The sequence below is a fragment of the Porites lutea genome, chromosome 2, assembly GCF_958299795.1.
Source record: "Porites lutea chromosome 2, jaPorLute2.1, whole genome shotgun sequence".
Lineage (NCBI taxonomy): Eukaryota > Metazoa > Cnidaria > Anthozoa > Scleractinia > Poritidae > Porites > Porites lutea.
In genome coordinates this window covers 56,407,200-56,429,131 of record NC_133202.1, presented here as the reverse complement: position 1 = coordinate 56,429,131, position 21,932 = coordinate 56,407,200, and the positions used below count along the sequence as shown (strand labels likewise).

Sequence of the window (21,932 nt, the reverse complement as noted above, 5' to 3'; positions counted from 1 at the left end):
TTGTTATACTACTACATGAGAAATTTCTACAATTTGTTTGCTTAGAGCAGTGGTATTTCAGCTTAATTTGAAATACCTATAAATGAAAATTACAAAACCTTTGTGGGTAGTAGTATAAACAAATAATAGCATGACTCGACGTGATATTTGGCATAAATACCACTCGTGATGTTTCATAAATTGTCTCATGCTATTACCTATGCAAATTACAAAATTACGGAGTAAGTGGTTCTTTGTTTAGTAGATAATTGAATCCAAAATTTGGGTCCAAGGTAGTAAGCACATGATAATAAAATAGTTCTCAGTAGAAAATTGCGGTTAAAAGAAATCAGATTGTTGTTGTTCATCGATTATTATTGTCTTAGCTCACATCTTGCGCTAGTCAGCAGGCTGTACATGTAGTGTGTAAATAATTCACAAAGAGTTCAGGGTTGTGGAGTCCCTGTTCCACTTTTAAGATTAAAATTTACTTTTATCATCTCCATCCATAACATAACAAAAACAAACTCCACCTGCGCAATAAATGACAACAACATACTATTCAATGATAACCGCACCGAGACCTTGTAGAAAGGTGAGAGGCAGATCACTCTTCTCTTTTTTCGAAAATTTCTGAACAGTTTTCTCAATAACACAATGGCCCCATTAAAATTTAAATTGAACAAATCTTCAAAAAAGATAGCTTTATGTTACTGCTTAATGTATCTATGGGACACTAATTTTGATAAATAATTAAAATTAACTGACTCGACCGATTTAGCCACTTTGAAACTGGAATTTTACCTTTAATACATTTTAAAAAATTATACTATAGGTATTTAGGTATTTTATTCATTTGCCACACGATTACAATAATTACAAAAAGATGCCAAAAAAAAAAAAAAAAAATATGTAGGAAGAGATGGCGAGGAGGCCTAAAAGAAACTACAGAGCTTATGTTACTTAGGCCTCCTCAATTACAATTTTTCGAAGATGGCATAAAAATTACGGCGACGGATACAATATAATATGAGGTGAAAAATTAAACTAATCAATATTACGGAAGTTTACAAATGTTGAATATTAAAAGGCTTTTTCCCCAGATTTTTGTTGGAGTATACTATACATACTATACTGCTACTCCTGCTAGAAATATGAAAACAGTTTTGAAGCATGTTGGTTAGCCTACTCTAAGGAGTTAGTCCAAGACTTTTACCGTGATATAATGTTAGCTGAAAACGGTTGTCGAATGAATACCTGACTAGATAAACAACCAGAGGAAAATTTCAATATATGTGATATTTCAGTTTTAATGCATCTAGGATACTTACCCTATCATTCGCTTTTTTACTCCATCTCAGTCCATGCTGATTTTTAACTAAGCTCAAAACTTGTGGAACTCAGTGTTTGGTCAAATCTGTCTTTTTAAAGGAATGTGTCAAATCATACACAACCATTTCTGAGGTTTAGTCTTCAAAAATCATTTCCTTTTCTTACTGAGAGTGAGTACTGCGACGTAAAAGTGGAACGTATGATACGGCAACATGATCATGAAGGCATTTGGTGTTATGCGGCAATCATGTTATGACGTCATGTTACCCATGGTTTTCGTGTTGGGTAGGACTCAATTTCCAATGATCTTTCAGTTACTATTTTAGGCTAATTTTAAACAATCGTCAAAAAGCCGTTAACAACAGCAGAAGAAGTCAAACTCTGAAGCTTTCAGGTGAAGTTGCACGAAGTCATGCACAAATAGATAAAGTGATTTTATTACTGGTCGAGAGGAGCTTGTGGATAGCTTCAATCTTTAAAGAATACTTTTGTTTTTCTGAGTACGAGTACTGCGACGGAGGGGAGAAATGTATGATACGGCGTTTCTTCCTTTTTTCAAATAGAGCGCCGCGTTTTCTTATTTGATCTTTAAGGGATCAAAAAAAATAGATTAAAATATATTAAACCTAAGCTGAGAATAACAGTAGACCTAAAATGCGGTAAACCTGTCCCTGACAATTTGTTAAAATCAGTTTTATTAAAACGTTGGCTTCATTTTCCATGCGTGCAATATATACAGTCACACCTCTCCAGAGCCGTATTTCGACGATCCTTTTGTAATAATTAGAAACTAAGGAGCTTTATTTAATACACATCGCAATGATGTCTTATGCAACTTATATGCTTCGTTATCACCAATATCACTTTAGACTATATTACCTACTTTAAAGAGAAACGGGATCGAGAAGCTGGTCATCAAAACTGAAAATACATATCACACTGAAAAGAAATATAATTTATGTGAAGGGAAATGGACGAAAAGCCATTGCTCTTCTTGCTGAGATCCTGACTGAAAAGCTGCTTTTGTGTACAAACATTGCGGTTCGTGGTCAATTCTGGACGTCTAGAATTGGCTCTAAATAAAATTCATGGAGTTAAGCCTTCGCACTGACACCGAGAAGAACGTGAGATGACAAACAGTTCGTAAAATAAAGGCGGAAATACAATCTGAATCATAGTAAAATGAGTCAGGACGTTGATTGGATCAGGTAGTCAGTTTGTCAGCCTCTCAATATTCCGAGAATTTTCTTGTCTAAGGTATTGATATTGCAATATTAAATATGTGGTCTATACTAGAACAAGAAGAGTTTAACATACCAGCAATATGCCGAAAACTGCAATTATTCAGGAACTTTCGGGACTCAGTAGTTCAGGCTACAGAGACCAGTCAACCTACTGAGGTAAAACCAAGATTCGCACCTGATAAAAACGGCGAATCAAACGAGCCGATAGGACAGCAATAACGAGCGGAAGCTTTGCTGGAAGACCATCGATTAGAATTTGCCTTTCTTACAGACTGAATGACTAATTTACCGGTTTGCCGCATAACTAATGTAAACTACCTGCTTTCCAGGAACAATAAGTTAAAGACATTGAGAGTCGGTGCAGAAAAAAACTGTCTTTTTTCTTCATATCGAAGATCTTTACATGGTATTTATACCATAAGGAATCGAATTTCAGTGTTGAAAAACACAAATGATTGACACATGAAAGTCTTATATCATCGCATACCTTGGTAAAACATCTGCTAGTTGAAGACTTGGGTGATGAAAACCCATTTAAGTGGAAATGTCACTGATGATAAATGTGTCTGTCATTATGTCTACATCAGTCATTAATACACTAGAAAGGCATTTAAACAGAAAACAATGATTTCTATTCGAAAAAAAGTGAAATCAAAAAAATAATATTGAATTTCAACTCCAAGACAGCTCATATCCGATGAAATAAGTAGAAATAGATACTTTAATTTATTTCTCATGCACACAGTTGTCTTATTTCCGCTTAAAGACGCCAAAATCGTTATTATCTTTTATGTATCGTGCTTTTCTTCATGAACACAGTGTAAACAAGTCTGATTATTTTGTTTAATTCTGCCGAAAACAATACGAAATCAGTACATTAAGCCTAGCATTTACCCTTTTCGGGATTAGATGAAGAGTATGTTTTTTGCATATATGCAAGGAAAATTGTTTCCCGGTTGTACAGCTGCAAAAACCCAAAGTACCGTATTTCCTCGAATATCGAATAATAGCCGTCCCTCGAATAATCGCCCCCCTTTGACGGAAATATTTGAAATAATCGCCCCCCTACCCCCCTCCTGCCATCTTCACTTTCTTTTATCCCCTCCTTGTCAAGTTGACGTGCAATGTGATCCAGTAAAACTGATCAGTGACGATTCAAGCTCTGAAAATTAACCAAGAAACTAAATTTGGAACACCTAAAAAGCCCATGTTCAGTTTATCTGATGTGATTATTTTTTGATTTAATGGAAAAATAATAAATAAAATAATGTAATATTTAAGGCACGACTTCCAGTGAGCAATATTTGAAATAATCGCCTCCCTCGAATAATCGCTTTCCCTTGAATAATCGCCCTTTTTGTGCGAAAAAAGAAATAATCGCCCCGGCTATTATTCGAGGAAATACTCTAACTAACATCCTTGAAGACTCAGGGAAAACTAAATGGAAAAGAAATATTATAATCCTCTGCTTCCCATTGGTCAGAAAGTATTTCTTGGCCAATCAGTAAGAGAGAAATAAAATGCTTCTGGAGCTGTTTGGTTGAAAGTGAGTGTCCAGAGGCTGCCAACCCGACTTAAAATGATATAGCCAATAAATATCAAGTGACGATTAGCTGCGCCTTGCCCCGAGGATAATTTATGTTCTACAAATTTGAAAAAAAAAAAAAAAGAAAAAACACGAAAAAAAAAACAATCCTCATTCTACAACTTAACAAAATAGCCACACCACGAAACACCAAGAACACCAAATGATAGTCGAGGGTTAGCATTAGGTAACATCGGCTGAAGTCAGATTGTTTCTTTCAGTAAAATTACATGAAGAACAACTTTAAGTGTAACTTTACTGTGTAATATAAAATAAGATATAAAAACTCCACTGTAATGCTTTGGAACCGGGTCACTTGCTTTATAGCCTACATCCATATTCACTACACCATCGAGGACTAGCTGCCAAATCCAATATTTTTTAAAATATACATATTTTCTTATGCCGTACCCCATTACAATATTTGAAAGCTAACCGCTTTCAGTTCAGTGCTTAACCTTAATCACTGCACATCAGTGCTTAACTGTCTACTGTGTTCTCTCCATAACTGGCGCTCTGTAATAGTTTGGTTTGTTCAGCTATTCTAGCCTCATTCTACATTCCAGTCTCGTTCCATTATGAAAATAATGCGTTGTGAAAAATTCATAAGGTGTCCAATCTGGCTTCACTCGATGTTATCTAATGCTAACCATAGTCGAGAGCCATAGGTTCCAGGACTCACTCGGTTGAAATGGAGAGTGCATCTATTGTGGTAACCGTTTTACCGATCCAACTCTACTCAAAAGTCTTTGAGAGAATGCTTCGCCTCCAAAAATGTCATTGGTCTGGAGTTCATGCTCCTGCCGGCGACGACGCCATATGTGGGTATTTTTGGTTCTCTTCTCTCAGTTTTCCCCGCTGGGTTCTCCGGATTTCCCTTTTTCTAAAATAATACTGTCTACATTGTCATTCGATCAGGAAAAGGTACCCAATCTCAGTATGCATGCAATTCTCTGTAGTGCTAGTAACTTTAACTTTAACTCTTTATTCTTACATCGTTCATACAGTACAAACTCAGTAAAGCCAAAGCCGGGGGCTTATACGACCTGTGGTCAAAATGACAGAAATTATTTTAGGTAGAAATGAGGACTGAAGGCTAAATTACAAAACTAAAAACAAGATACAAAACTTAAATTAAGTAATGCAAGCAGTCCTATAGCAGGGATAAAACTAGAAGTACTAGTGACAAATAAACTAACAATAAACTATGATAATCCTGCGCTAATTCAATTCAGGCTTAAAAGGTAACGTTTTAGTTTCTTTTTAAAGTCAGTGGTGGTAAGGCTGTTACGGACAGTCAAGGGGATATCAGTGGGATATCCTTGGGCAAATAATCGGGGCTTGAGAACTAATTAATAATAGCAAATTGATACCTGAGGGACATTTTATGCAAGTTGAACGAGAACGAGTTAGATAATCATGAAAATCACAATTAAAGGGGAGGAGCAAGGAAAGAGAGGCAGGTGGAAGGCTATTAAAGTGTGTGAATACAAAACAAGAAACATGGAATTTATATAGTGAATGGAGGGAAAGAATACAAAGCTTCGAGACTAGGAGGCTTAGAACGTGTTCGTGGAGGAGAAAAGGTGATAATTCGCGCGCGAGAGAGAAAAGAACAAAAACCGATCTGTTCAAGCAGACTCTCAAGGTCATGTTTCACATTATCACACGAGCTTATGAGTCGTGTTTTGCCTGTCGGACGCAAATTTCCAACTGAATCGATCGTTGTTTCGGCCAGCATTCATGAAACCTGAGCGTACACAGTCTCTCAAGAGACAATCCAGGGATTCCAACAAATCCGTTGTCGGGGAACCAACAACCACCACTACTGTGATGGCAGTGAATAAGGACCAAACCCTGCTCGAAATTAACGCGGTCATTGCGGCCATGCTTGATTCAATCTGAAGTTACTTTTCAGCGCCATCGTACATGAAGGGGATTTTTCCTAGCGGTATAATTCGGTGCCTCTTACACGACGACTTTCCGTGACCCCATCTACCACATGCTTGTTTGCAACGCATATATATGGGCTTTTGTGTGCGCATATATATGCGCGTTTGTAAGAAAATGGTCATATACTTGGGAATAAAAACCCCACAAAGCAGGAAAGAACGCAAGTATACGTGTAGCAGGAATGATTGCAAGTATACGTGGGAAAAAACCGCACGTATATCGTGTCATAATTTTGAAACAAATGGCTGACCATAGTAATCAAATTGTAAAGTCAAAATAGCGAGGTTTTACGAATTCTTATTTACACTAGGTTGAAGATGAACAAAAAAGAAATCTTTATACAAGTTTTCATTCCCGTAGCACACTTCATTTCGAAAATACAGCAATTTGAACTTCCGAGTTTTTACAATGCGTGACACCAAGAAAAATAGGAATGCTTTCACGTTGAAAAGTCTCTCCACTTGATTTTCAGTAGTTTAACCATTTCAAGTTTTAAAAGATATGTTTATGGGCACGTATGCTAGTTCTCGAGTGAAAAGAAAGAGCTTTTGTAGGAAAAGTGAACTCCAGATCACGATGTTTTTGTTGATTTCCGGTGGCCATATTGGTGGACCAAAACGGTACTTCAATATGGCGTCTCCATACAAAGCTGTGCAAAGGTGCATGAAACGTTTCGGCAAATAACTCAAAAACTGTGGGCCACAAAGACCTGAAACTTGGACAAATCGTTCATATTTTAGCATAGGCGTACGGGAAATTTTTTGCCAGGGGGGGCGGTAAACCATTTGCCCAAAGAAATCTCGCAACTTGCTCAAATTTTTACGAAAGAGTCGAAAAGAAATGAGGGCCATATTGCAACAACATAGGCAGTCCTGGCATATGAAGGTGGCTCGATACGGTTTTTCAGAATCAATACCAAGTCTGAGCATAAACTACGTCAACATAAACAAACATTTGGAAAACTTGCGACCACAGTTGTATTAAGATGAAAACTTGTCATCATCAGGGTTGCCATGACATCGGAGTTGTCATAGCAACGAAATGTCTCCATTACCTATTTTACTTCAGCAATGATTCTCTGCACGGGAACCTTACAAAATCGTTCACAGGAGCTTTTTTCTCCAATACGGTTGCTTCGATGTTCGTGAAGTTTAAGCAAAACCTTAAGAGCGTTATCGAGATATTTTGGAATGAAGTTTTTATTATTAGAAATACGGTAAGAAAAGGAAAATCTTGATTTTTGGCCGTTATCTGTAGAAAACGAAGGGCTTTTGACCTGCAATTTCACCTCATAGTAGTTTCAATCTTTTTAAAACGTGTGAAGATCGTGGAGATAGCTCAGCTTGATTGCTAGAGTCGAAAGAAGGATTTGATTAGTATGTATCGAGACACTCTTATTAGCGGTTTTGTGAACATTTCGGTCTGCTTTAACAAATTAGCGTATAATATTAAACCGCTCGATAGATTTTTTAAAAGAATTAAGATTCTTCTGGTGATTACAACTGAGAATTAGTCAGCCACTTCTTCCTTTTTAATACCCATTGCTAAATGCTATCTGCCATACACTATTCTTCGAGTGGAGATGATTCTAGAAAGTTATGCGAAAGTTTATTTTAATCAATTCACGACTGGAAATAGCCCATTCCAGCTAGTGCAGTGCAGTATAGTGCCCAACAAAAAAACTGACTGCAAATATGTAAATTACTCATCACATGTTAGGCAACCACTGTAATGTTATGTAACTGGATTATTACGCCGACTTCAGGTTAATATTCAGGTCTTTAAAATAATTAAATAAACATGGAGACGTCTTTAAAAACTGGCTTTGCCCAAATTGGGGGGGCTGCAGCCCCCTCGCCCCCCCCGGCCCATACGCCTATGTATTTTAGTCTTTTATAACATTTTATCTTCTTGGCTTCTTCCACTGGGCAGTTTCAATTTAAAATAAAACAAATAATTACTTTGCATCATTTTATTCACAAGTTTTACTTTTATTGTTAAAAAAACATCCATTTTCACTCAAAAATGGCTTGACCACCGGTCACGTCATATCTCGTAACCATAGTAACTGACCATCACTAAACTTGTCTCAGAATGAGCTCGAGGGATAAACAAAGAGCTACAGAAAACTTCAGATGCCGATGTTTAATCGTCTAGGAAAAAAATCAGAAAAACCTTAGAGGAGGGTGGCAACCACCCCTCCCCCCTTGAACGTCCGAGGGTTAAAACCAGTGTACAGCTTATGACAGAGCTTTAAAAGCGAAAAGAAAAAAGCCCCCTGCCTTCTAAATGAGATTCAGACTCAGATTCAGAATGTCCACATAGTAAAGAGACAATGGCTGCGGGCGCTCTTGCCAAACATTTGATGCAATATCACAATAGCTTTTTGTAGTATTTCAGCAATAACAACAACAAAACCATTATTGCCTTTCTAAAGCTGGTTTGGTTCAATTTCGTTTTTTGTTTTATTCCCTTTTCTTTTGCGAATGTTATTAAATTTGAAGAAAAGGAAAAAAAAATTTGAACGACGAACAAAATTAAACCACAACATTGTCAGCCTATAATCAAGATGTATTTTTTGCATTTTTTTCAGCACTGGTAAGGGGTACAATGAAAGACAGTGGTTTGGCGTAGATTTGATGGGCGTCCTGTTCAACTGAAGACCCTGATTGCTAACTAAAAACATGACAAATAACAAGCCGTTTTTAATGCCGTTTACTTTGCACAAAAATAATAATACGTCACGTCCTAAATAAATTTTATATTAGCATTGCAAATACTATCGCTCGCCTAAAACACATCGCCTCAACACACTCAAATTGTCTTTATACATGTATATTAGTGCAAATACTATCGCTCGCCTAAAACACATCGCCTCAACACACTCAAATTGTCTTTATACATGTATATTAGTGCAGATGTAGTAGGGTCAACACAAGAATTCAAAAGCAGAGGCTTATGATGCACGACAAGAAGCAAAACAAAATATCTTTAATCTATTAATGATACATGAAGGACAATACGGAAATCAAGTACAGAATGCAAAGTTAAGCTTTGAATTTCTTTCTAAAATTAAGCCTTTAGATGCAATATCAGTCACTAAGCAGAATGTTTCATCCGGTATACAGACACTTCTTAAAAAACCTCGACTACACCTCGCTTTTTAGTGTTTGAATACTGGATGGAAACCTCCTCTTGCGTTTAATATATGATGCCTAAAATTGAATACTTGACGTTTCAGAAGTCGCCGTGATAGGAACTTAAAAGGCTACCTCCCGGCAAAATTTCAAAGTTACAATGTACACAAATTTTGGAAACAAAGAGCCATGAGCAGGACCAACATAAATAACAAGAAAGAAGCATTCGGTAGAAAATCAGTGAAGCTTAACAGAAAATATTCTCAGTTCACGGATCAATAGTTAATGATAATTTGTTAATGATATAGCCATAGTGTACTCCTAAACTTCGTCTCTCCTCAATGACTAAAGGAAGAAAGGCGTAGATTTTGTATTGTATTTCGCGCTGCAGAGAGAGAAAAATTAAAGTATTATAATGATGTTTGCAGTCTTCAAGTAATAATTTCTCTAAGAGAAGAAGGGAGAGATTATTGACTGAAGTTTAAACTAACAAACATGTAAAGAATTTGGCTCAGTATTGTATAACTAGCATTAAGGGAAAATGTTTGGGAAATTTTATTTTGGAGTGGTGATTTTGGAGGAATTTGATCTTACCATCAAAATATGTAGTGTCAGTTATATCATCTGGCCGAGGGACAAATGGCGGAGGATGGCTTTCGATGGACGTCCAGTCGAGATTTGAAAAGAATGGAAGACTTTGAATTTCTGTAAGGATAAGAGATACGAAGTTAGCTTTAAACTACTTCTAACGGACAAAAACAAATCAGAACCTTGAGTTATCAAGTATATATCAAACAAACAAGCAAACGGCATTTGAGTTGTCTGGCTTGTTTCCCTGGTGTAGTCTAAATGAAATAGAGACCGTCTGTAAAATCCACATTTTTTCTGTTCGACCCGCCTAACACTAGTAGTAGTGAACTTTGTTAACGTGTCAAGAATCTCTAGCGCATAGTACTAATTGGTGACACAAATAACAGATAAATAATAATAATAATAAAAAAATTAAATACTAAAATAGAGTTAAAATAATGTTAAAATAGTCATTCAAATAGTAAAAGCTAGGAAAGAAAAAGAAAAAAAATAAGACCTATTTACCCGTAAAAATGTATGTTTATGATAACAGGATAAAAATTAGGGTCTCAAAGTTAATTATTGCACAGCATGCAACGTCTACAGCCATCCTCAATTAAGGCACTCAGGTCTGTTCTCCTAATTTTAGTCTTAAATCTGCGCAGACTATCCTCGGTACGTAATTATATACTCGCTAAATAATCTTTTTTCCTCTTTTAATCGATAAAACAAATGCGCTTTGAACACAATCTAACGTAACCAGGTGGTGAATCTGGTAGTTGAATAAACGTTGCAAGCAACACGACCAAAAAAACTAAGGAAACTAAACTTAAAAGTCTCTGCAATTTTTGTCGTTGCTGTTGTTTAGAATTATTATATAACAAAGACGGCATTAAAATACCTAATGCTCCAGGTCTGAGCTCTGCCTTAAGGGTTAGAATTTTCTCAACGGCCCCAACGGCTGTTTCAGACAGTGCTTCGTCTCCTTCAGGCCAAAGTAGCTCTAGAAAATGATGTATCAGTCTTAAATATTCGATAACTCATTAGTGAATATTCTTGAGACAAGTCTTTGCCTAGAAAAGGATTTAGCAACGTACCTCTTTGCATGATGTGGCTGAAGACCAGTTCTGGGGTGTCGTCATTAAATGGTGGAACTCCAGTTAGGAATTCATACAAACAAACGCCTAGTGACCACCAGTCCACTGCAGGAGCTAAAGGCAAAAATAAAACCCATGCTCAGAGACATTTCTCTAGTGAATTAAACTATGTTTCTCATTGTTTCGAAAGATAGGCGATGAATACTATCCTCCCTTTAAAAGTTGTTTAGTTTTACATGTAATTCCTCATCACTCTTAATAATTAGTAGTAATTAGAATATTACATCGAGTCGTTCTCTGGCTCCTACACATAACGCAAATGTAGCTGAAGCTGCAGTATAAATGCTAGAATTTGTTCGAAAAGGTGAAACAGCAGCTAGAGTATCCACAGCGTTTCTAAGAAGCAGTGAGCATCGAGGAACTCTTGCTGACCTTAATGCTATTAGAAGAGAATAAATATTTTCATACATCCAGTCAAATTGCAATATTTTCTAGTGTTTTCTTGAATGTTTCTTTCTACCATTACTATCCTAAATGAATAGGGTCAAGAAGGAAGAACTTTTACCAAGCCATTTTATTATTCAGTCTGCAGAAAAAGAGCAGTTAACTCCTTGCATGAGAGCCTCAACTGCCGTACTCTAGCCAAATACTCTGTCAGCTGATACTCAATGTTGTCAGTTTGGGGAAAAGGAAAGGGATGATTATCTGTTATTTTTATTTAAACAGAGTCCTTTACAACTCTTCTCCAAAGGCTTTGTGACAAAAGTTAGAGTCAAGACTCTTCCTTAATGCATTATCAAAATGCATTGATCTCTTAAGCCCCGTGCAAATGGACGCAAAATTGTTGGCCAACAACTCCCAACATTGTTGGGTGTTACATGTTTCGTCCGTTTGCACACCCTGTCGCATGTTGTTGGGAGTTGTTGCGTAAAGTTTGAAACCGGCCAAACTTTTGAGTCAACAACCCCCAACATTTCTGTTGTCCCGTGATCGCCAAAGCGTAGCACAACAATGTTGGATCCGTTTGCACAGCTCTTCTAACACTGTTGGAGCCGAACACGTGCCTTACACATGGTTTACAAAGGCTTATGGGTTTTATCCTTCCCACGGTGCACTGCAGGTCCCAACATTGTTGGGAGTTTTTGCGTCCGTTTGCACGTAGCTTTAGAGACACACTTACTATGATCGTGCCCTAGCAAAATTTCTGGAGCCAAATAGTCTGGAGTTCCAAGTATCCTGTTCTTAGGTGGTGATGCATGCGGTCGGTTGCCTCGGCGACAAGACTTCGGGGTCCGAAAAGGAGTACGCATAATAGGGGCCGAGGTATGATGCCACTGTTGAGACACCTCCATTATACCCGGAGTGCCCTTAGAGCTTGCCTGACTCTTGAATGTGACATCCATTGGGGATTCCGCCATAAGGGGTGAATTGATTTCCATACCAGTGTGTTGTGTTGACTTTGAGTATGTTTCCTCAAAGGTATTTTCTTTGTCACTGTCGTTCTCAAAGGGAATAGTAAGACATCGAGGGCGAGTAAGAGAAGATTCGACGCTTGAATTTCCATCGACAGTCTTGTAAGGTTCAGTTGACTTAATAAAAGCCTCTTCATCAGAATTGACATTTCCTCTTGAGCCAACATGCAATTCACTGATATTCTCCTGGTCTTCAACCTCGATCGTTATGCTCCTTTCTCGTAGAACAAAATGACATGGCTCAGGTGTGGCCCCGATCATGGGTGAAGGTGGTAGAAAAGAAACTCCACTTTCACGCCTTTCCAAATAGTTATTTCTTTTTTCCTTGGCTGTACGCATTATCTGATCAGAAACTTTGATTTTAGATGAACACGGAGTGCAATTAAAAGCTGGATACTGATTGTTCTTTGAACAGGTCAGAGCGGACCTGCTGGCTGGACTTTCGATAAAGCCTGAACTTCCACTCGTATCCTGAGTGGTACCAGTGCTCGTGTTAAGATTATCAACTGCTAATTTACGGCCTTGAAACAACCTCGCACAAATTGGATTTCCTTCAAATTTGTTACAATCGCCATCTGGAACTTTCTCAAACACAGGAGATTCATGGTCAAAGTCGCTTCCTGTTTCACTGTTTGTTCCGCTAACATAACCCGAAGAAAACTGCACCTCGGGGGACACGATTCTTGGGGCCACAGACGTTACAGGTGTCAAGGTGCTCATCACTTGCTCTCCTTTAGAGCAGTCGTCGCTCCCTGGTGTGACTTGTCCTTTCTCCTTTAAAAACTCTGTAATTGTTCCTGATCTTTCACGTGGACTGAAAAACTTGATATTACCAGCTGTAGAGAAAGGTGGGCTTGAGGGTGTAAGAAATTTATGAGCGGCCTGTGGGCTCGCCTTGTCGCTCTCTGTGACAGGACTTCCATATCGGTGTTCCATTGGATAAATTTGAGCATTGAAAGGTGAAGTTACCAAGTCTGCGCTTGCGCTCTTTTCACCAGGCATTTGAGACGTTGAGACACAAACTTCCAGCAGAGGATCTCTAGCAGTTTTCCTTCCGATTTCTTTTAAGGACAGAGCATCGATCTCAGCGGTAAGGCCAGAATGGCGAAGTCTCTTACTAGCTGGCAGCACATGATCTTCCTCTGGGGATCTGTTTCTAACATTTTTGTGACCCGCTCTATCTGAAAGAAGAGGCGTTTCTGGAGGGTCGTCGACGTTAAATGTTCTTTGGCTGATTTTCGGACAAAAGTGGGTTCTTTTCTTCGTGCCTTGACCTGCAAAACAACGTCTGTTCAGTTAGTTACCCTATCCAAATTAGAAAGAGCGTAATACATCTACATATTATTATGAATGAATGACTGAACGAACGAACGAACGAACGAACGAATGAATGAATGAAGAGTCGTGGTCGGTGGATGAGAGGACAACAGACGTGCCCTTGAATGTGTTCCTCTTGAGAGGAAAACAAACTGTGAATACATTCGAGTTCAGTGGTGTTAGGGACTGGAAGTGTGCCATGAAAGCACGGTCCATGGAAATGAAGTGCGTTCAACTAATATTATATGTAAATGTGGGAGTCTGAAAATGTGAATCTTGCTAATAAACAAGCTGTACTATTAAATACATGCCACATATAGTCTGTCCAAATAAGTATTTTTTGAAAAGCTCACCAGCCAATGGAGCGAGAGGCGTTTGATCACAAGGCTTCATAGCAGTTTTGGGAGTGGCACCAGGGATTCTTTCGGTGTCACTAACAGAAGATTCACATGGCACTGCAGGCGTGTTTTCCAAGTGGTGCTGTAATTCTCCACAGCTGCTGTTAAGTCTAGATCTATAGGCAGGCTTCACAGAAGACAGGGACTGTGGATCAAACAAACTGATGATCGCATTAAGAGACATTTGTTCTTTGAATCATTTCATTGCTAATAATAAGCACGACTTTATGACACACCAATGCGCTGAGCGTTATCCTACCGATGATAAGGAGTCTTCAGATATACAATCGCCATGGCTGGTAAGCATTTGCGGCTTGCGAGGGTCAATGGATTAGTTTCTACAGAAGCAATGATGTTACGACGGTGGGGGACTGAAAAACTCGTTGATAGTTGGTTCCATCAACTAAGGCCGGGCCCGTTCACACCAATCCAGATATTTTTGAAACCTCATTTTATTTTCACAAGAATAGACCGCGGATGAAGGAGCGGATTCACTGTTTTCGTTTGGATGATAGGCTGATAGTGTAAAAAAATGCGTTTTAAAAAAGATCAGAATTCGTGTGGACGGGGGCCTAAATAGATAAAGTACCGTAAAATTCCGAAAATAAGCCCCGGGGCTTATATTCAAAGGCCCTTTTTGAGGGGCTTATTTTTGGAGGGGTTATATTCGGAGGGGCTTAGCTACGGAGGGAAATTTGCGTTTCAAAATCGATTGGGCTAGCCTTATAGTTGGAAAGAAATTTACCGTTTTTGCTTTTTTTTGCTTTGTATTTAAGGGTAAGTTCCAAGTACAAGCCCCCCCGGGGGGGGGGGGGTTATATTCGGAGGGGCGATTTAACGGAGGGTTTTTTGCGTTACGAGTTTGGGGGGCTTATATTTGGAGGGGCTTATACATGGAGGGGCCTATTTTCGGAATTTTACGGTACCTTAGCCATCCTAATTATATTCAAACGCTCATCCTATTGCTGCGCATAGTCCTTCAATTCGCTCTGAGGAACTATGAAATGTCGTTGATAATGAATATAATGTAGTTCATTGGCAAAGTCGTACTCGCGGTCAATCTTGCAGTTATGATGGGAAACAAGTGATTATCTAAGGGTGTGTTCCTATCAGGATCAGTGATCGGTGATCACTCGGATCATGTTACGTTAAATGACCCGATGAATCCACTGACAGGACACGGCTTCATCGATTCATTTGACGCAACATGATCTGAGTGATCACGGATCCCTGATCCCTGATCCTGATCATCCCAAAGGAACGCACTTTAAGACTTAAGGACCCTTAAGTCATGAGAGTTTTTCTAAAGACTTCCCTGTATGATTGTTGATGCGCGCTACATGCAAAAGTTGTGTAATTTTACTTACAAAAGTGAAATTCGAAGTCAATGACATCACTTGGCCTGGAGTCCTGAAAAAACTTGATCCAGCTTTGTCAGTTTTGTTCACAGAAGGTGTGCTCATAACATCAATGAAGCTCGGTTCTGAAAAAGTGCCATCCAAAAAATAAGCAGTTTTTGCTCATTAGCCATTCATTTTTTGCGTGCTAAATTTAACTCGGCCCAGTACTTCATGATTTCATACTGAAGATGACAGTTGAGCTACACTCTTTTTTATAAGAATGTCAATTTTTCGAGTTGAGCCTGGACCGTTCTTATTTTCTGGTCAGTTTTAGTCTGGAAATGTTCTTACGGATGTTCTTAAGCTTCAATAAACGGAAATCTGACACCTTTTAAGCTAGATATTGACAAGATAAGACAATGATTATAGTATTCACTTTAATGTATGGTACAAGGACAATGTAAATGTATTATAGACCGTACACAATAGGAATGTGTTGAAAGAACAGAATTTTGCATTGACTCTGATTCCATGTAGGACATTATGTAATTCAGATTTTCTGGATTTAGGAAAGTAAAAGCAGTGAAAAATAAATTGTTCTTCTCTTAGCCTCGGGTGGTTCTTAGCATGTTCTTAATGTTTGGCAAATTTCAGGCTGAATTTTCTTATTAAAAAGGTTCTTATATGAAAAAAAAAGAGAGAGTATGAAAAAACAACAAAAATGTTGTCATTTTTCCAAATTTATTATCCAGACTTTTCTGTAAGCACGCAATGCAGGTAAAGAATGGATACATCGAGATTTCTATCTGTTATCGACTGGTACTTTGAAGAATTCGCAAGTCCTGAGGGTTGTGTGGTACATAAAATCTAATGGGATATTTTATCAACAATCAAGGTTGCTTACTTCTTTCAAGAGTTAATCTTGACAGTCCGAAGTCCGTTAACTTGATCTTTCCTTCATTGGATATTAGAAGATTGTCTGGCTTGAGATCCCTATTCATTGTAGTTAGGATTGGAAACTGAATTATGTTTCATAATTTAGAGCGGTTTTCACTTGACTGTCGAAAGTAATTGAGGAATTGGTTTGGTTTTGGTTTTACTACGCCCTTTGGTTGGCTAGTGTATTTACTTTGGTTTTGGTTTTACGACAGTCAAGTGAAAACCGCTCTATATTGCGCACCATAAAACCTACATACATGTTACTGTGTACAAATGTATCTAATCGTGTAAAAGTATAATACGCCATACAAGAGGGAACTAGTCAGCAAAACCTACTGCAGACCTGAAAATGGTATTTTTGACTTTGAAGTGATGCTTAGTTTTCCTTTTCATATCTTTTACTTCGAATGGACTCCTAAACGGAACGGAGATTCCATTTTAACCTTAATTCACTCACAATGTAGATGAAAACGGTTCCAGATAGAAGTTTCGTCTACAGCATAACAAACTACATGATTGAATACAATGTTAAACCACCCGCAACAGCATATTTGTGTATGCATTTTCATGAGGCCTCCTAGGGAACCTTCCTACCTGTGAATAATGCCATGTTTATGAAGGTATTCCAAAGCTAAAACAACCTAAAATAGGAAAGCAACTAACTATCAGGGATAACAATCTAGAATAATTATTATAGAACAACTTATAATGAAAACAGTTAAAAGAATTACATGAAGTTATAGCCAAAAGCAGTAAAACAAACTATGTTACAAAATGAAATAAAATTATTAATGAGCTGTAAAGTACATAAATTTTGTTAGGTTTCTGCCATATAGCATTGTTTTGTAACCCAAGAAACTTGAATACAGACTCTCTACTTTATCTCTCTTTAACCATAAGGAACGGTGTGGCCATATAATACTTGGCACAACTATACCAAGAACTGGCATTACTGAAAAACATGTGCACATACTTACTGATGTTTATTATAAAACAAATGACTTAGTTAAAAAGTCAAACGCAAATCTCCTCCCTATTGCAGCAATATACCAAGAAGTGTAATTGTATGGTCAGTATGGGTGCACACCATTTGGGATGGCCAGGTCTCAATCAGGATTTGTTATCCAAGATTACCAAGATGGTACATGTACATTCAAATTACCGCAAAATCCTTGTTCAACTTGGATTTTGTGGTTCGTTTGATGCACTGTGATCCAAGTGATCTTGATCCTGATCTGGATTATCCCAAAGGAACACATCCTGTATTATGAATGTACATGTAGTTCCATTTTATTAGACTTGGTTTAAATTTTATTTTCCTTTGTCTTGGGGTAATGGTAATGTAAATGTATTTTGCTGAGATATTGAAAAAAAAAAGAAATTTAAACCAAGGATAAAATTGAGCCACAACGTACATTGTAATACTGTCATGTGTACCTGCGCTATATAAATTCTTGACATATCCTCATCAAAGTATCCCAGGTTATGCAGCAAAGATTTGCAGTCCCCACCAATTAAGTATTCCATTACCTAAATTAAAAATTATAGAGCATCATTTAGTAACTATATGTCGAACAACTGAGGAACTGAAGCCTTTCGTGATAATGAGTGGTAATATAATAAATTATTATATACTGGAAGGAATTACTCTATCTGAGTGTCTGATGATAAAATTAATTTCATTTTTTTGCAGATGCTCCGAGGAATTTCACTATGAGCAACAGCCTGCTAATTTCACTAGCTGAAAGAGACCTTACCACCAGCAAAAATTACACTTTAAAACAAAAAATATGGGGCAATTTTGAGGGTGCAGTTGAGTAAAAAAGCTTTGACGTAGCTACATCCCTGTTATCTGAATATCAGCCTAACCCCAGGAAGAAAACTGAAGGGGAAAACAACACTACTTCCAGTCTCTGCTTGATTTTACTGCACACTTGGGTCTGGTGTAAAAGTACAAGTTTTTTCGTAAAGAGCATTGATAATCAAACACACACTTATTACCACTTGACTGTACAGGTACATGTATTCTACAGGATAAGAAAAAAAAATTAGAAACATAAATTTATACAGGTAATTGAACTAACCAGGAATATTCTGTCCTTTGACTGAAATGAGTAAAACAAGTTGACAATATATGGACTTTTTGAGATTGCTAAAGCATCCCTTTCAGCTACAACTGAAAAAAAAAAAAACGTAGGAAATAACATTCAGTTATAACATGCATGCCTGAATGAATGTTTTGCATGTCGAGTGTGTTGTCTTAATACTAATAGATGAGGGTTAGTGGTGCTGTATTCTCTTTTAGTCTTACTGTGTTCGATACTTTTTGATGTGAAAATACAGGTAAACGTGAAGTAAGGACAGGATCCTAATTCTCATATATAGTTATTTACCATAGTATTGGAGACAACATACTTTTCTCTACAATGAGAAACAACGCAATAATTGATTAGCATGCCAGTATTGAGGGAGAAATCTTAAATAGAAGCACAATTATGAATACTCACTCATACTGTAGTTACATTACAACCCTGACACCCTTGATTAGCGCAGTGCTCACAGATACTCTGAGTATCTGCAAATGCACTAAGAGTGTTTGGAATTGAATTTAAGCACTTTTACTCTGCACCCACCCCTCTGCCAAACAAGGAAATAAGGAAACTGTTGAAGTGCAATGTGCTACAATGTACATCATTGGGTGTGTAATTCTTATAAAGTAAGTAAGTAAGTATGTAAGACAACTGTCTAATAGTAAGACATCACCAACCACCCTGCAATGTTTGAAACCATTCAAAGCATAATTCTCAATTTTTTTTTACAATATTACAAATTACATTGCAATAACATATCAACATTCACACGAAGAGAGTCACTTTACATTGTACTGTTCACAACCAGTAAGCACATTATTCTGTCAGAGGGCATGTATGTAACTAAATGAAATTTGGGGAAAGTTAATCTTGAGACAAATTTGCTGGCCAGCAGGTATTTTGTCTGAGAATAACAGGGACATTAATTTGAAATAGGTTCTCTGTTGAGGTAACCTGCCATTACATTCACAACTATATTACATGTTGCTTTAGTTTTCAAATGCTCCTGGGAGGATTGCATATTCCCAAATGAATAGCATTTGAAAACATGACTTATGCATAAAATTTGGGGGGAGTGGGGGGCAGACAAAGTGCATTATGGGAGATTAAAAAAAGAGTCAATTTACAGTTAAGAATTCAATTTAAAAAAAAAAAAGAAAAAGAAATAGACATACAAACCTTGTTCAATCATGTTTTTGTTGACAACATCAGTCTTCTTCACAACTTTTATGGCATAAAATTGTTTATCTTTATCTCTCCTATGAGCAAGGAAAACCTGTCTAATAGATGTTTGAAATAAAGAGAAATGAGATACATGTATTAAAATACATTGCAAACTTCTTAAATAATATTAATTTAACATTTGGAGGTACAGAAGCCTATAACTAGGAGTGGTTGCTACTTCCTTTTGAAATATTTTTTGGCTCCAGCAATATCACAGGCATTCCGATACGTGGTGAAAAATATTGGAAATTATGCATAACTATTAAGAGGTCACATTTTATAATTGTAAATTACATTGTATGCAATTTTCCAGGAAAAAAATTTGTATAGAAGGATAAGCACACGCACATTATCATTCACAAGCATGTGAGAAACTTTTAAGGTTCCGCATGATGTTTCCAAGTAAAGGTAGCCTTAAATTAGCAATTCAGTGTAAGTTATTTTGGCAACATTGATTGCTTCTTGTTAAACCAATTATTTTTTTATCATATGATTTCTAATTATTATGGATTATCAATCAGATGCAATAAAGCAACTTACCCAAATGCACCTCTACTAATTGGCTTGATGATATCGAAATCATGTATACCAGTTGGCTATAAAGCAGAAAATTATATATTCCATTAGTAAGGACAAAAACAATACTTATTATTATTCATTCAAAATATTTTACCAATTCTGATTGGCTAAAAGCACACATTTAATTCACCATAACCAGTTACTGATGACCACAAATTTGGAAGATTTTGTGTTTAACGAGGAAATGACGTCAAAACCACACACCATCCTTAACCGAGAAGACCTGGGGACGAGGTTGAGTTGTTTTGGTTGTGAACTTGAAAAATGGCAGACATTTCACTCCTTTTAAGAGTAAGAACTAGGCGAAATAATAGCTAAAAACATGACAAGAACAGCAAGAAGACAACTTGACGGGCGACATATGCTATTCGGAGAATATTTGTGGAGCTGGACAAACCTAAATGTGCACTATCAAAGATTAACTTAACATCGATGGATCGATGGAGGTAAGCATGTTTTAGCCATGTTTTTAAACTAGGAAATATTTTGAATGAATAATAAAACAATTATTGCATTCGGCTTTCATATCATATGAAGAATTATGGAGATCTAGGAGGGTGTTATCCGCCTCGGCCGATAACACCCTCCTTGATCTCCATAATTCTTCATAAGATACTCAGCCTCATCATTACCGGTAATTGTTAATTATTATTGTAGGTAGGATTACTGGTTATTAGGATTTTAGGTATTATCTATCCTAGGGCTTTTTTGTACATGTAACCTTTCCAGTTGCAATAATAATGTTATTACAGCTATAGTTTTGTAGCGGACCAAAAACTATAAATTTACATGAATGTTATCATCATGTTTATTACATATGTAAGCTTAAATTATTTGGGGGATTATTTTATTAATCTTCGTCATATGAGTATGACTGATCTCTGAGTCCAGTATTAAACTAAGATGTTTTCCAATAAAATTATATATCATTCTGCCCTCAAATACGGAAGCTGTCGATAGATAAAGCAATGGATCATATTTGTTCATTCGCAATCGGCAGTAAATTACTTGGCAATCCGATTCTCATATCAACACAGCCGGACCTGAGTCGGACTGTGACCGTTGCTACATCTATAAGTTAATTATATATTCTACCATGTTAAAACTAATTTTAATCGTTTAGTTCGATTCAATTCAAAGGAAATTAACGTCACCGTGTCTGTAAATGAATAAAGTAGTTATGGCTGTCTTTGAAAGATGATCCTAGGTTGAGGAAAGGACATCTCGTGCAGTTAGTAGATTGAAAATATCATCCAAACTAGACCAACCTTTAGCGTGTGGCGATTCTTCTTGCTTTCTGAAGAGGGCTCACACATCTTAAAAACAATCTGTACTTAACAAAGTAGTATTCGAAGAAATTTATCTTTGTAAGCCAACTCTCTAGACAAACAGCGAAAGTGGAAAATAAGCTAAAGATCGAATCAGTGATCAAACATCCGCCATGTTTAAATTTCTGCGCGGAAAGTGTAATCGTTCCCAGTCCCCAATAGGCTATATTTGCAAGTTCTTCTGGGAAGTTTATGAGCATAAACCACAGGTACCCCTAGTTTACAAGAGAACCAGCTGAACCTCAGCGTGGGTGGATTGTCAAAAATGACAATAAAAAAGGCAGTAAAAATACCTCAAAACTTCTTACCTTGTGATCTCCTAGTTTTTTCTTAGCACTGATTCAAAAG

The 21,932-nt window shown here is 37.2% G+C and overlaps 1 protein-coding gene across 1 annotated transcript; it reads right to left on the bottom strand.

Moving 5' to 3' along the window:
• Positions 1-8,994: 8,994 nt before the first annotated feature.
• Positions 8,995-21,690, bottom strand: LOC140927240 (serine/threonine-protein kinase greatwall-like). Its single transcript, XM_073376878.1, has 14 exons — positions 21,525-21,690; positions 20,218-20,273; positions 19,633-19,733; positions 18,448-18,539; positions 17,801-17,893; positions 16,958-17,004; positions 16,329-16,417; positions 15,452-15,567; positions 14,040-14,229; positions 12,078-13,643; positions 10,898-11,011; positions 10,702-10,803; positions 9,825-9,935; positions 8,995-9,615 (listed from the first exon to the last, which is right to left on the bottom strand). Exons 1-14 carry the CDS (start codon positions 21,570-21,572, stop codon positions 9,569-9,571), a joined length of 2,772 nt encoding a protein of 923 aa, XP_073232979.1. The 5' UTR covers positions 21,573-21,690; the 3' UTR covers positions 8,995-9,568.
• Positions 21,691-21,932: the final 242 nt, after the last annotated feature.

Excerpts from the sequence above, each read along its gene's own strand:
- LOC140927240 (XM_073376878.1), bottom strand. The coding sequence starts at position 21,572 with ATGTGTGAGCCCTCTTCAGAAAGCAAGAAGAATCGCCACACGCTAAAG. Across the intron at positions 17,005-17,800 it reads CAAGAATTTATATAGCGCAG|GTTGTTTTAGCTTTGGAATA; the intron begins GTACACATGACA and ends TTCCTATTTTAG. Across the intron at positions 16,418-16,957 it reads AAACATGGCATTATTCACAG|GGATCTCAAGCCAGACAATC; the intron begins GTAGGAAGGTTC and ends TACAATGAATAG.